At 45.4% G+C, this 14,863-nt stretch overlaps 2 protein-coding genes across 2 annotated transcripts in view; one reads left to right on the top strand and one right to left on the bottom strand.

The window, feature by feature from the left end:
• NEGR1 (neuronal growth regulator 1) overlaps positions 1 to 14,863 on the top strand; it is a 726,879-nt gene that overhangs the window by 484,923 nt on the left and 227,093 nt on the right. The window lies entirely within an intron of this gene.
• The window catches only part of LRRC7 (leucine rich repeat containing 7), a 137,564-nt gene that overhangs the window by 12,408 nt on the left and 110,293 nt on the right, over positions 1 to 14,863 (bottom strand). Inside the window, exons 17-20 of the mRNA XM_086753669.1 lie at positions 8,983 to 9,094; positions 8,581 to 8,761; positions 5,892 to 7,569; positions 4,084 to 4,233 (exon numbers count right to left, since the gene is read on the bottom strand). Coding sequence (XP_086609795.1) covers positions 4,084 to 4,233; positions 5,892 to 7,569; positions 8,581 to 8,761; positions 8,983 to 9,094 — 2,121 coding nt within the window. The remainder of the gene's footprint in view (positions 1 to 4,083; positions 4,234 to 5,891; positions 7,570 to 8,580; positions 8,762 to 8,982; positions 9,095 to 14,863) is intronic.

The raw sequence follows: 14,863 nt of genomic DNA, 5'->3' as shown, positions 1-14,863 counted from the left end.
TACGCAAGAGAAACAACGAGAATAATGAATGACGAGAGAAAATCAATTTAACATAACTCCTTAATTTCAGAGAACAAATTTTGTCAAAGTTCCATATTTAAATGTGCAGTCTGCCATTAACCAGCTCAGTTAGAACTTTCTTACTGGCCATTCAAATGGTTTATAGAATATTAACCAGTAATTAAATGCTTTCCTGAATAGGAACGGACATAACACACATTTAAAATTTCCCAAATGAGCTCGATATTTTTGTTAATATTTTCCATTTCCCTCTCCTGTTATCCACGTCTCTCCTTTTCACTTTTACCCCTGCTTACTTCACTCCTGGTTTCAGTACTTTTGGGGACACGTGTACTTTTTCTCTCCCATCCTGGTTTTCCGTTATCTGCCTCTGCATTCCTTTCCCATAGCTGGAAATTCTGCTGGCACGGGTACGGCTTTTTGTGTCAGCCTTCCCAAAACGCCAGTGCTGTACTACCACTGACAGCACCTAGCACTGTGCAGCGCTTCCTCAGTTAACCGCTTATTCAGTTCTGAGGAACCGTAATCTTCACAGGGAAAAAAAAGTCTGGGTTTCCCCTCTGTCATTCTTCTTCAGTTTAGATTTCAAAAAAATAATGAAATACTTCTTTAGATGACAGAAGAACAAAGGAAATTGTTGCTTTGAAATACTGAAGCTGGTAACTGGTCAATGAAGAACTTTTTTTAATGCAAGCTTAAAAATCCTTTAAATGTAATTAGAAGTAAATTGTGATGTAAATCATACTCCTCAGAGGTTAAGTAAAAAAAAAAATCGACCCTAATTGTTTAAAATCAAAGAAAATTTTCATTATAATTCTCTCATCATTCAAGAAATCTTGTGGAAAAATCAGGAAAGATGTCATTTTCCTTACATCAAAAACCAGTAGGAAAACATTTCCCCTGTTGAAACTACAAGACCTCCATCAGAGCTTCCTTTACACGTATTAAAAATGGAAAAACGAGAGCAGCCTCAGCGTTTTTCCATAGGTTATCCCTCAGGGCTCAACAGACGCAGCTTGCAGCGCTTGACGCAGCAGTGCCGCTGCGCTCTGGGAGAGCGGGACGCTCTGGAACGCCGGCAAAGCTGGGCCTGGAGCTGTACGCTGGCGTACGGACGCACAAGAAGCCCGGCTCCGTGTCCCTCAGACCCTTTTTGTCCGGCCAGGCCTCCAGGACCGGGTGCGGGCTGCCGGAACGCGCTGCCAGGCGTCAGCCCTGCCCCAGCCTCCCGGCGCGGAACACGCCGAGCCCCGTCTGCCCACAGCTCAGAGCGCGGGTGGCGGTTTGGGTGCAGGTAGGGCGCTTTCTGCCTCCGCAAACTCCTGAATCGGCCATTCTGCCCCGTTTGCTGCACGTCCCCGTATGACCCTCGTCCAAACTGGGGGACATCATCCAGTAAACAACCTCTGAAGGGAAAAATTGCAAAAATTTCTGCTCTGAGGAGTGGTAAAAAGCAATGCAAAAGAAAGGCCATCGTCTCTGGGATGCGAGTCGTCCCTTCCAGAGTCACCCACGGATCGAGGTGCTGCCCGAGGTTGCGCTGATGAGTTCCTCAAACGCGCGACGTGCGCTCACTGCGCAGAGGGGACTCCTGAGGCAGCTTCCTAAGGGAGCTTCTGGTTTTCCTCCTAAGTGACAGACGTGGGTATGCTGACTGTTCCTAACGGGAGGTGGGACGGGGCGCTTCTGAGAATGAGGTGCACCAAACCACAAACTTTTAAAAGAATTTTGATATCGATGCCAAAAATTGAAAGCGTTCTTCTGAAAAGTGCTTTTTTTTATCACTGGGCCGTTTTTATAAGCGACTGCCTAATCTGCAGAGGTGAGTTCACTCTCAAAACGGAAAAATTAAAAAATACAGAGGGTGCCTTCTGCTTTCTCAATAAATAGGAAAATTTTGTGATAACAGCTTTTTCTTTTCATTTTCTGCAGTAAAACTAATTTGTCTACTTGCAATATTCTTCACTTGCAGAGCTCAGACAGACTGCCAAACATTACCTATCTATCGAGTCTAGGCAAGGAATGAAAAGCAGCAGTTCAAACATGTCATACACGGAGTAGCATCAATGTAATAAGCTTCCTCAAAATAAGCAACTGCTATACTTGATTCCCTGATCTTGCACTGGACAATTAGTCCTCACTCATTACTCTCTTGAATCTGGGCCACAGAAAGAGGAAGAAGAAGAGGTAAATATTAAGCTGCTGTGGCCTGGATTCATTAAGAAATGTAAAATCCTGTAGAACACGAGAAGGCGTAACATTAAACAATACTAAGCATTCAAATCATTTGTTTCAACAATAATTTTTCACCGCTTTCCATCAGTACAGTAGGAGAACAGACCCCCTTCATGCAGCTCAGCATCACATTTTACATGGGTGTGTAGCAATGAAATGTTGGTGAAATATAAAGCAGAATAATTCACGTAAGACCACACCCCCAAACATGTCACCTGAAACAGTTTCAGGAATTTCCTCAGAGATCCGTACAGTACTACCCATATTCATCTACAGCCTAGAATTATTAACGTGATATATAGTACATTTAATTAACGTGATATATAATACCTCATTCCTACATGTGTGTAGACAAATAGCACCATTTTTTAGAGCTGATGCCGAACAGACTTCTTCCAAGGAGTTGCAACAAGAATTAGTATATGCCCAAACAGACAAACAAACTATTTGAAAGAAAAAACCAGACCAAGCAACACTGGAAAGCTGTCTGTGCCCAAACACACACACATCTACGGGGAAGACTTGACCTAGATGTCACCAGCCGAACGACAGAGAAGCACACACTAACACGAGGACTTGTTTAAACCCAGGACAGCTGAGCGGGAGGCGTACATGAAATTAAGAGTGTACGGGAAGTCGGGCACCGCAGGAGAAACCTGACAGCGATCTGTGTGTGTCGGTGCACCGGTAACCTATCACAGCTTCGCCTGGAAACCCAGCGCACGGTGCAGACGCCCACCAAGGCCCGTCCTCCGGCCAGCCGGCATGGTCTGGTCACGTCGCTGCCATCAAACCATCTTACTCCTCTAACCAGGCTTGCATCTAAACTCTTGAACCGGGCACTGAAACCCTCCTCCGGGAATCCCTGGCCAGCGCTGGCTCACGACTGCCTGGGAGGGTGCCAGCTGGCCCACGCCAGGCCAGGCCTGTGGCCAGCCCAGCAATTAACAGCGCCGCGATCACATTTCAGTGCCTGGATCTGTGCTCTGTTATCCTTTAATTACTCACAGAGATGCTGCTAATTTGCACCCGGGGCTACTGAGGCTAAGGCAGGAAGGCACCTCACGGTGCTGGGCCCTTCCCGCGCCGCAGCGGTGCCCCCGCCATGGCACACAACCCCGACAGCCCGCAGCTGGCTGCTGCTGCGACTGCGGCGGGGCCGTACATGCCGCGGACTAAGGCCTCGGCATCTCCTCTCTGACGTTCTGAAAATCCTTCAGCCACATCCCTCTCTGGCTTGGCCTATGTGCTTTTCCCGTCAAACACTTGTGCGTGCGTAATTGTGTACCTATGTACTTATCAACAATATAGCGTTAACAGCTGTGAAACAAACAGGAAAAAAAGGAGAAAATTATTTTCTTTCTACAGGCATTACTCAACAAAAGTTTAAAATTAATTCAGGTGTGGTAGGCATATACTTAAAATGCATCAGCTACTGCAGCATACCCAATTAACGTCCATGGGTTAAAATCCCTGTCTCTTGGAGCCTATTGAAATGCAGACCTAACATTTCCACATTGATTTTCCTAAGATCAGTCACAAAACAAAACACGTTCTCCACTTCTGTGCACAGATTAAGTCACTGAGAAAATACAATGACTGCATCGGTCTGTAACACGCGAGCAGAAAGCGGTAACGACAGCCACGTGAGCTACTTAATCCAAAAAGCAAGATTTCGAGCGGGAAAACTGTATTACTATCATCTTTGCTTTTTGGATTGTGTACAGTATAAGCATGAGTAATAGGCAAAAGCTAAACCAGGAAAAAGCAAGGAATATTATTAATTTACGTTGTAATGCCGGTAGATGCTGGCTATCCCATACTTACTTTCGGTAGAGGTAGCTCTTGAAGCATTTGGCTTTCAAATTTAGATTTAGGCTGCAAGTTTAAAGTCATGCTTCTGCCGGCATGCATGGCTGAAAACCCTCCAGAGTGCAGCATGCCAAGGCTAACTGTGTTGTGTTTGTAAGCAGCGGTCTGAGTAAGGAAACAACCACGTGACAGGATATGAACACACATGCTCCTTCAATTAAGTATCACACATAAATGGTTAATTTCACAAAGTTTTAGTTTAAGCAAACAAACAGTACCCAGAAATAAATAGCTTTTTGATGCATGCACTGGGTCACACGAAGCAAGTACATTGCTAGTTATACATAAAATGGATACCATAAAAGACTTCAACGCTGACAGCAGATGAAATACGTCCTTATCTGGAGTCTGAAAATTGCAGTCTACACACCGTACAAGTCTTTATTTTGCAAATACGGCCAAATTTCGTACGCCTGCGCAACCCCGCACGGGCCAGAAAACAGGTATCGAGCAGGAAGGCAGAGGAAAAAGCCCTGCACAGGAAGGCTCTGCACCGTGCCCGAGCTCCGCGCCTGCTCCCTGGCTCCCAGCGCCGCAGCGCCCGGGCCTTCGCGCCGGCTGGGGAACCGCCGGCAGACAGCCCAGCTGCTTAGAGCTGCGCTCATCGAACCTGGCGACGGGCTAGAACCTGGCTCGCCGGCTCCTGCGGGGATCACTGCGGGCTCTGTTTAACCCATAAAATCACCCGTGTCAGCTTGCCGTGAAATAAAGTGTTTTTCTTAAGCAAATACACATTGTAAACTCAGTGTAAAGGTATTTCTTAAACAAACCCCACCTGGGAACCGTTTATTTCCACCAGAAATGTCTTTTTGGGGTGCACTACTTTGCCTGGGCACGATGTATTTTCCAATCCGTTTTACACAACACCAGGAAAACAGCTGAAGTAAGGAAAAAACTCCAGCCTTCAGGCCAGGTTTAAGGTTTACCCATTTGACCCTTAATGAGATTTTAATATGCATCACATCCGAGCAACGGGAAGGTAACGGCTACGTTAACACCAAGCTCGTGAGTATCTAGCGTAAAATAGGTATGCGGACACATTTTGAAGCTAACTCACACACTTGACAACAGTAATTTTTCACAGCCACTTCAGATTATGGAGTAAATGCGATTCATGAAGTAGGTCGGCAAATACTCAAGCTCAGAATTACAGAATTCATGCACTATAGCACTTGTACTGCTTGGCATAGAAGGCAAAGCAGCATAATTCCTACAGCTAAAAGGAGCAATAACCACATTCCTTGTTCAAAACAGTGGCAGTGTACATCCCGTACTTTTTGGAGTCAGGAGATACCTTTAAATCCCCCCGCTAACCGTGATCTGAAAGCTAAAATACATTAATTCACTTTCTATCTGTGATGTTTTTCTTTACGGCCTTTTACTGCAAAGAGGTATCCAGTATCCTTTAACGCTCTCAAACCGTTACTGAAGTGGTGGACTTCAGCAGCACCTTCACGTCTGCTGACAAGGAGAGATTTTTACGGTTTTTATTATTTCAGACGGTGCTGCGGCCGTTCCTACACGAGTAAGGTGCACCGCGGCGCGTTACTCGTGCAGAGACTCTTTATCGCGCGTTTACCCGGGAACCCCTCACGCCAGCCGCTTTGGAGCGCCCCCAGGCCATTTGCGGGCCGGTTCCTCTGACACCAACGCAGGACTTTTCGTTACTGGGCATTCTGGTGGTTACCACTGTACGTGCAAATAGTTGGAAATAGCGAAACACACAACTAAAGGCATTAATTGCAGAGAAGTGCCAAACATACCCTGTCTAACCTTCTAGCTTCTATATGTCTAAGTAGCTGTTGTCTCCAGTCAGCGGGCATTTTAGCACAGCTCTCATTTCCCTTCACAGGGGTAGGCCTTGTCTTTATATCACTGCTATCGGAAGGCTTGTCGCCATAGTTACCCAAGTTATAGTCTGACGGTATCTTTTCCAGCAGAGCTGCCATTGTAGGCCTCGCTGAAACCGGCCTGGTTTGGGATGTGCCGTAGCTCTCTGTGCTGTAGCTTCTTGCCGACAGCGGCCTCCTTTGCGTAAGGTTTTTAACTGGAAAGCTTCCAGTCTGGGCTTTTACTTCTTGGTAGGAAGGATGCTCGTCTTCGTACCTGCCGTTCCTCTTGAGGAACTGAGACTCGGAGACCGAGATGCTGCTTTGGCGCTCCATGGCTCCTCGGTAGGGAGGCCTGCCATACCTATCGCTCGGGGGCAGCTCGTGGGGCTCGCTGACCCTCCTGAACATGGCCATCTCGGTGGAGTTGGCCAGCGAATCCGCTCTCCTCAAGAAGCCCGGCCGAGAGCCCTGGCTCGCAAAGGGGGCGCTGACCGCCTCCTCGTTCACGGAAGGCTGGGAGAAGGAGAACATGTGCTCCACGGGGGGGTAGCCGCGGTAGGCCCTGGGGCTGACCAGATCCTGGGGCAGGTTCTTACTCTGCTGGGGAATGTACTCGGGGTTGAGCTGGAACGGCGGCGGCAGCCTCTTCTCCGCAGTGACCTCCACTGCTCCCTGCGGGTTGAAGCTTTGGTCGAACTGGTAGACTTTCTTCGTGACGGACGACTTCTGCTGCGGTTGCACCTTGACGCTGCCGTAGGTCAGCAGCTCGTCATCCAGCATGGGGACCGACTGGCTGCGGGACATGCTCAGCATGCCGTGCTCCGGGCCCAGGAGCTTGTCCACCCTCTCGTGGGTTCCTACAGTATCGTTACCAGATGCATAGTTTTCTAAGGGTATGTTATACACTTTGTATGTACCAATGTCTATCTCATCGATACTTTGCGACTTCTTAAATTTGTTCGTTTTTAAATCCCTCATCATCGGAGAAAGCCGTTCGGTGCTCTTGCTGATTGAAATGACGCTTTTGGAAGGATCTGGGCGACAGTGGAGATGGGAAAAGACGTTTGTGAGACTTCGGTTAGCATTTGAATCGTGATATTCCCATGCTATTCCAGGAGTGAAAGTGCTAGTCATTTCAGGAGACTCTTTGATGTGATCTTTCCGCTCAGGCAAAGGGCTGGTGGTGGGGGTGCTTTCCAGTTTGGAAGGAAAAGCTGTCCTGTCTTCAAAAGGACTAGGGGTTCTGGTCCAATTTTGCCAAGGGTTGGGAGGAGGCACTTCAGATTCGTGTGTGTTTCTGAGCGTCGGCTGCTCCAGCTCCAGGGGAATGCCAACTATCCTGTCTTGTCTAATCAACGGCCTGCGTCCGTGCGCAGATGTGCTTCTCGATTTCGTGCTCAGGAGGGGGTTAGCACTGGGATTCTCCACCGCGCTCTCCTCCGCAACAAACCCCGTGTTGTCGTAGTGCGAGCTGTCGTTCCAGCTGTCGGTGAAGGTGTCGCTCAGCGGGCGCCTGTCGGTGCGCAGCGGCAGGTTCCCCACTGGAGCGGATTCCCGCTGGCTCAGCAATGGCTTTGTTTCAAGGGGCTGTGGAAATGACTGTGCCAGCCTGCAAAACCAAAACAAAATGAAAGAAGATGAAATGCCCTCTATTAGAACACGTAAGCAGTCGTCAGAAAGAGGCAATTACAAAACAATTGATTATTCTCCCATCCATACTCTGGCTTTGGGAGCCTACCGTGAGATGTGCACCTTGTGCCACTGCCTTGGCAGGAATGGCAGCAGAATTTTGCACTGGAGTACAGATTGTGCAAGTACGCACACAGAGAAACCAAGAAAGCAGTCAAAAGTCCTGGGTAGCTCAATGCCATGTTCATGTAAGTCCAGCTGTATTTTCCCTGCTTTAAAAATACTCTTCTATGAGTGCAGGGGAAGACTTTTTTACACTTACATAATTCTTTTTTTAAACAAAAATACCAGATTCAGTTTGTGCATGTTCTCACCACCAAGGTTTCATATATCTCCAGCGAGCAGGCTTCAGCCTCTCTGTAACGGAGAGCCTGTGAATGGAACTGCACTTAGGGTACAACTGCACTTAGGACGGAACTGCACTTAGGACGGAACTACTTTAGGTGATTTATGGCAGGAATCGATAGGGCAGCGTGTTCCTGGTACGGCACAGGAGTGTCTTCAGGTTGCTGACAGCCAGTGCAAATCACAACTTTCACAGAACCGTGTTGCTCTTTGATGTCCAGGGCAGAGTGAGGCTCAGGACAGCAAAAATATGAGAGGCATACACTCTGCTATCTACGCTAAACCACAGCCAGCTGCAGCTCAGGACCACACAGAGCAGAATAATTGCAGCTCAATTACTAGGCGCTTTTAATGCGTGGTTATAGCCCATGGTTGAAAAACCAGCTGTAGAACTACTGACATTTACAGAGCACGAATGAGTGGCCAACCCTGCACAGCCTGGGTTTTGAACAGCTATGTGCACCCCCGCAAAACTGGGGTAAAAACAGTGGGGCTTTTTAATTGAACGCCTTAACAGATAGCATAGGGTCACTTTGAACGCACAACACAAGGCACCCAGAAGCTGCGTTAAAAAAGATGATCACACCTGTTCCCCCACAAAGAGTTATTCACTGCTTCTTTAGCCGTGGTCTGCAAGGACCCCATTTTAACATGCGCGTTGGAGGACCCTGAGGAAGCCTGGGAAGGGGAATAGTCTGAGTAAGTGCCTGAGGAAACGCTGTTATTCAGACAATGGATCTTATCTGCTTCAGACTCATCTGTCGATTCTGAAACAAAACACAGCACACGTTTTCAGGAGGTGGCATTTGAAAACTGAACTCCAGAAAAATACATTTTAAAATTGATACTGTGGATATGTATACATGTGCACAAACACGCATGTAATACGTCTTCAAATCACAGGGAAGGGTAGAACATCTTAAGTAACGTGTCTGTCTGTCTGCATTACGTAGGCTTTCATCGAAAAGGTTGAAAGTCAAGTCAGTACCTTTCTTCTCTTTACCCAGCAGAACAAGTTTGGGAGGGTACAACGGAGTCTCTGGCATGGAAGGACGAAGTTCCCCTATCCTCATCTCACTGGCAGGATGTCCAAAGGCATCCTGAGGAACATAATAATAACGTAGAGTAAACATAGGAAGCAGAATCCACTTCAAACTGCAACGCACAAACAGTTCACCCCCTTCTTCTCATGGATGGGACAGCACACCAACCCCCACCATGCGGCAGTGTCTAATCACGCTGATTTGTCAGCTGAAAGTTCTAATTAGTGTTACACACACACTTATAAAAATGATGGTGATGTGCTCATTCTGAAAATGTGGACAAAACAGATGGAACTTGCAAGACACATCAAGGCCGTGTAAACATTTTTGATGAGGTAAAGGTCACAAAAACGCAAGTTGCCAGTAGAAATAAACAAAAATACAGAATAAACATTTACTTCTTCTTTCAGGAATAAGTATTCCTCATTCATCTATTTGTGGCACAAGTCATTCTATAGATTCAACTGTCCCTATAGCTATTTTTAATTAAAATGACTTTGTCTCTAAAGAGCTTTTTTGCTAAATTAAAACTATTCAGATTTCATAAACTTCTCACTGAGAGTTCAGCAAACCCTGACCTTCAAAGGCCGCCCTGCACAACTGCTTTGATGTTCTAGCTGGCCACAGGATATATACTGAAAACAACGGGAGTTTTAAAGTGGAAAGAAAGTGAGGTATAGCCACAGAAAGAGGTATTTTAAATTAGGACACTTTAATTAGGCTCATTAGGAACAGTACTGGTCACCCTGCCCTCAGGAGGGGACCGGAGGAACGGGAGTCGGAAGAAGGAGCGATGTGGGAAACCCGCTTTGCGGGTGTCGGTGCACGGGCTCAGGGAAATGTGATGGGAAGGGAACTGGGAGATGGGCATGGCAACACTGGGAAGCCACGGCAATGCCAACCAAGATCCTTGTGGGGAGTGGTACGAGAAGCACGCATCGTCTCAGCAGCGAGAGCATCAGCTGTGACTGCGTAACGAGGACGGACGCTGGGGAAGGAGAGTATCTCGTAAAAAAGAGGAAGTTTTGGGGAGATGTTAGGAGAAAATCAATAATTAGTAGTAAAAATGGGGAGGAAATGGTTAGGAGAAATACATTTAGGAGGGAACTGACACTAACGGAGACGCTACAAGGATCTCTGTACCCTGACACTTTGCTGTTAAAGGTACTCCAGCGATTTTGCAAAGTCAATAAAGGGAAGAGATGTAATATTTAAAGAAACAATTTAAAATGCTGTACCAAACCCCAAACCGTGTTATTAACATGTAAAATGCTGCAGTATTTTTAAAATTTACTTGCTTTTACTCATAAGGAGAAAACTTTCGGAGGTTTACTCTCCGTTAACTACTGTCTGCAGTAACAGCAGAAGCAGAGATTTGTAGAAGCACTTGCCCTGTGACTGATCCCTGGGGAACACAATTACATTTACACAGCAGATACCATAATCCTTCTGCATTTCGTGTACTCTGGAGGTAGTACCACACCAAACCAGCAAAGAACAGGTATCTTCACAGCCCATTTAATTACCCCCCTCAGTCCTAACATTTAAGCAAATACAGCTACATACTGATTCCTCCGTGGTGTAAAATATTCAAGGCTTTAAGCCACTTTCCCATGCAGAGGTCCCTTGTGCTCGGAATTTCTTCAATAACAGCAGTGACGTACACACAGCTCAAAGCTGACAATAGTGCAACAGCATTGTTCCAGTGCAGCACAATCATTTCCCAGTGCAGTGTAACAAATTTACGCAAAACCGGTTTTTGAGAAATAAAAAAGTGCACAGCATTCCCAGAGTGAGAACTCCTCCACCTCTGAAGCATGGAGCATGTTAAGTTTCGCGCTGTACCTCTGGGCTTTCTGTACGCTCTTCCTTCTCCGTCCCGTCTGGGATTTCCAGAGGCGATTTATGAGTGCTGTCTGTATCAGACACGTGACTCTTTTGGAATTCTGTATTTTCTCTATCTGGAACCTAGAATCCCAATATCGTGCCATGAAACTTCCAAAAGTTACAAGCTGAAAATAGAACTACTTGCTGTAAGACAGGAAACCCTGCAGTTCCATTTCTGACATAACGATGAACACAGGTTTGTACTTCAGGTGCATGATTTCATAGTTTTCTGTGTTATATTTTTTTTTCTCTCTTTTTAGCCCCCAGTCCAGCTATTCCAACAAAAATCAATGCTCTTTTGAAAGAACTAGGCTGGCATTTGTGAATATGCCATGAGAGTAAAATATGTTGTAAAAAGTCAAAATCGCGTTCCATTTAATTCCACTCTGTTCAAGAGGACCTTTTTTCTTACAAGCCCAAGAACAAAAAGGTCACTATTAGAAAAAAAGAAGAAGTATTATTAATAGGACAAATTGCAAGAACAAAGGGAAGAGATAAATGTAACTGGCTTTTTCCAGAACTTACTCCTCAGGACTAACCAGAGAGAGACACAGGAGGAGGAGAGAAAAATACGGTGAGCTGCTTCCCAAGAGAAAATACATGGCAAGAACCATTAAAATAACTGGGAAAGAGAAATATCACCAATTATTCATGCTGACAACACAAGAACATCAAGTGACGATGGAGAGAGCTGGAATTTTTAAAATAACCTGACTCTCAGAGTCTGCCTGCAAAGCCTCCGAACAGAGCAGAGCAGAGTCGGGGCTGAGGCACCACGCTCCGGGCAGAGGAACACGAGACCAGTAACGATGGACCAGTTCCAGAGGAACCATTACACCGACACAGAGTGCTGGCAGCACTTCCCAACTGGGGACAGCCAGGTCAGCCTGAGGAATGACACGCTACACTCTCTGTACAGAAAACGGCCATACTTCCACCTCTCAGCCCTGCGCGTCAATCGGTTCAAAGTCCCATCAAATAGTCTTCTCCTGACAAAAGCACAAAACACAGTCTACCTGAAGCTCAGCGTGCAAAAGGCATGCAGAGGAGTGTCACCGACCCTGCCTGCTGAGGTGATCAGAAATACAGCCGAGGGGATGCACCAAGAACCGACCAGAACTCCCTGTCACCAAAGAAATCAAAGTTAGAGATACTCCGTCTACAAAGATGGATTTTAGAGTTAAAATCTCCACTTCCAGAATAATCTCATACGGCTAAGCCTGTTAGCTGACACGGTCAGGATTCTGGAAAGATAAACTGCAGATGCTTATCCGACCAGTCATCAGTCACGTACTGCGGAGGATGGGAGACCTTCTGACATCGTATCTTGGAGGCAGCCCTGAACAATGTCTCTCCAAGGGCAGGCAGAAGCCAAAGGAACTAAAAATGAACCCAAAATGAACTTTAAGACATTTGACATCTGATCTGAAGAACGGTCTCTTGTGAGTCAGACCCCCAGACGAGTACATCATTACCTCCTTTCTCCTTTGACAAGAAGTTACTGAGGTCATAACCTCCATAAAGATTTTTTGTGCCATGGAGAATCCAAACTCAGTAAGGAAGATATTTCTGACTCCTGGTAAAATACAGCTAATTCTGTTGCCAAGAGCTTATCAAGGTACGGGCTTAAAGCAGATATAACCCCAAAATCTTTAGCACACATTCCTCTCCCCATCAAGAGAGGCTGGCCAAAGCTGAGCGTTAGACAGAAATACTTCCAGTTTATTTGTCAATCCATACATATGAGGAACATGAACTAATTAACTATAAAGATCTTGATTGCCGATTTGCGGTATTTCTCCTTGTTCCTCATGGAAGGGCTACACAACGCACTAGGTTATCCCAGGCTTCTTTTTCTCCAAAATGCACATCTTTCAAAACGACTTAGGACGATGAAGAGGTTTATTTTAATTGATGATTAATTAAGAAAGAGTTTGCTTATGATAACTGAAGGTGGAGGATGATTTGAAATGTAGCTTGTTACTCATTTCAGGTGCTCCCTTTAATTATTTAGAAACAGCTTTGTGAAGAGCCATGTGTAAATTAATTGCAGGAAAACCCAGAAGAGATCAGAAAAAAAAACAGTTTATCTGGCCTCTGAGGATGAAAAAGTGAGCTTTGCCTCTGAAATTAAATTACCTTATATTAGAAACTGTCTTCAGTCTAACTGTATATCAGAACACACCTGCACTTTCAAACTGTACTTTCACTTGAGGCTTGAGATCATGTCTCCTAATTATCTGAAAAGCACACGGAGCTTAATTATGTTGCATTTAATGTGCTACAACTGAAACAATTTTTTCTACAGTTTCCCATACCTCTTCTTTATCTTCATGCCAGAAGCCAAAGAGAGGAAAACGTATACATCATCCTGCCTTCCAGCCATAAAATCTTCCACGTGTCACTACTTGTACGAACAAGAACACTTCCTTTCTTCTCTTTAGTTGACGAGATAGTTGTGTTCCTAGTGCTAACTAACTACTAGGAAAATTAATATCTAAAAAGGTTCTACCATCTTCACTATTATAATAATGAAAGACGAAAAACACATCTTCACTGATGCGATGGAAATAGTCACGCGCTCACATCAACCGCTTGTGGTAGAAAATTCACTAGGAAATTGTAATTGCATTATTTAATTGCACTTCAGGAATCACGGCAGGGTCTTCAGCAATCCAGCTGTTTTTACAGAATGCTTCTCGCGATGCCCATGCAGTTACCAGCTCATGTACATTCACAGATGTGATTATTTTTCTGTTGCAAAGGTGAACGTGTTTTTCTCAAGAATGAAACGTAAGAATGAAATTTGTCTTCATCGTTTCCTACGTTAAAGCACAGCATGTGGTCACACAGCAATCTGAGTAACTGCAGCATTTTAGGGTGTTGCTGCCATTTCCTCTTTCCTTACACCCCGGTAACGGCCTCTGCTGCGGCGCAGGTAAGCGGGATGTTAACACTTCGGTTTCACAATTTAACATCCACTTCACAGCAGCTAAACCAGCGCAGCGCCGGCTTCTGCAGCCTGCGCCACCAGACACAGCCCCAGGACCAAACATCTCATGTCTCTGTCAGGCAACACCGATCCAAATCCGAGGGAGAAAACACGGATGTGTTCACAGCAGGATAACTAAACCTGCAGAAACCCGCTAAGATAGTCAAGTTCAAAAGCTAGATGATGCAAAATAAATTGTATGTATTCAGCAACAACAGCAGAAAAGGCCAGATTCACACAGTAAGAAAGAATTTAATGAGTAAAAAGGAATAATGGTGGAATTTCAGATTTCAGATTTAGGTAACAACATGAATGACTTGACTTAAATATTTCAGTTTGAAGGACTAATCAAAACTGTGTCTAGATTTGAAGAAAGTCTTCTGAGGCCATCTTAAGAGAAAACTTCTGTTGTTTTTTTCTTAAGAAATGAAAATGCTTGACTGTAAATAAAACACACAGTACCGACAGAGCAGCTACTGTGCAATACGTAAGAATAGCCACTCTGTTTTAAGAATATGGAAAACTGAGGAAGAAAGACTCAGGCATACACGACTAGCCAGAGACAGGGATATGTCAAGGACAGTAAATTATCATAACGTTTAAATAACAAAGTGGTGAAAAGATAATTTGATAATTTTCCCCCTCATTTATTTATTAGCAACCTGATCTGGTTGGAGATGTCCCTGCTCCTGGCAGGGGGGTTGGACTGGGTGGGCTTTGAAGAAGCCTTCCCACCCAAACCCTTCTGTGATTCTAGGATTTCTTCTGAAACATTAAGGCTTCAGAAAGCTTTTCAAGAATGCTGGTATTCTTTCAGACCCGTCCAAGCTTATAAACTACCAGTACCTACTGCCAGGGTAAGAGATTTCCCGTATTTACAAATTGTACCTCACAGTTGGTAGCGTGAACGTTAACGAGTTGATACCCTCCGAGATCAAGCTCAGCTG

The sequence above is a fragment of the Chlamydotis macqueenii genome, chromosome 8, assembly GCF_036417535.1.
Source record: "Chlamydotis macqueenii isolate bChlMac1 chromosome 8, bChlMac1.mat, whole genome shotgun sequence".
NCBI lineage: Eukaryota > Metazoa > Chordata > Aves > Otidiformes > Otididae > Chlamydotis > Chlamydotis macqueenii.
This window is presented reverse-complemented; position numbering and strand designations above follow the sequence as displayed.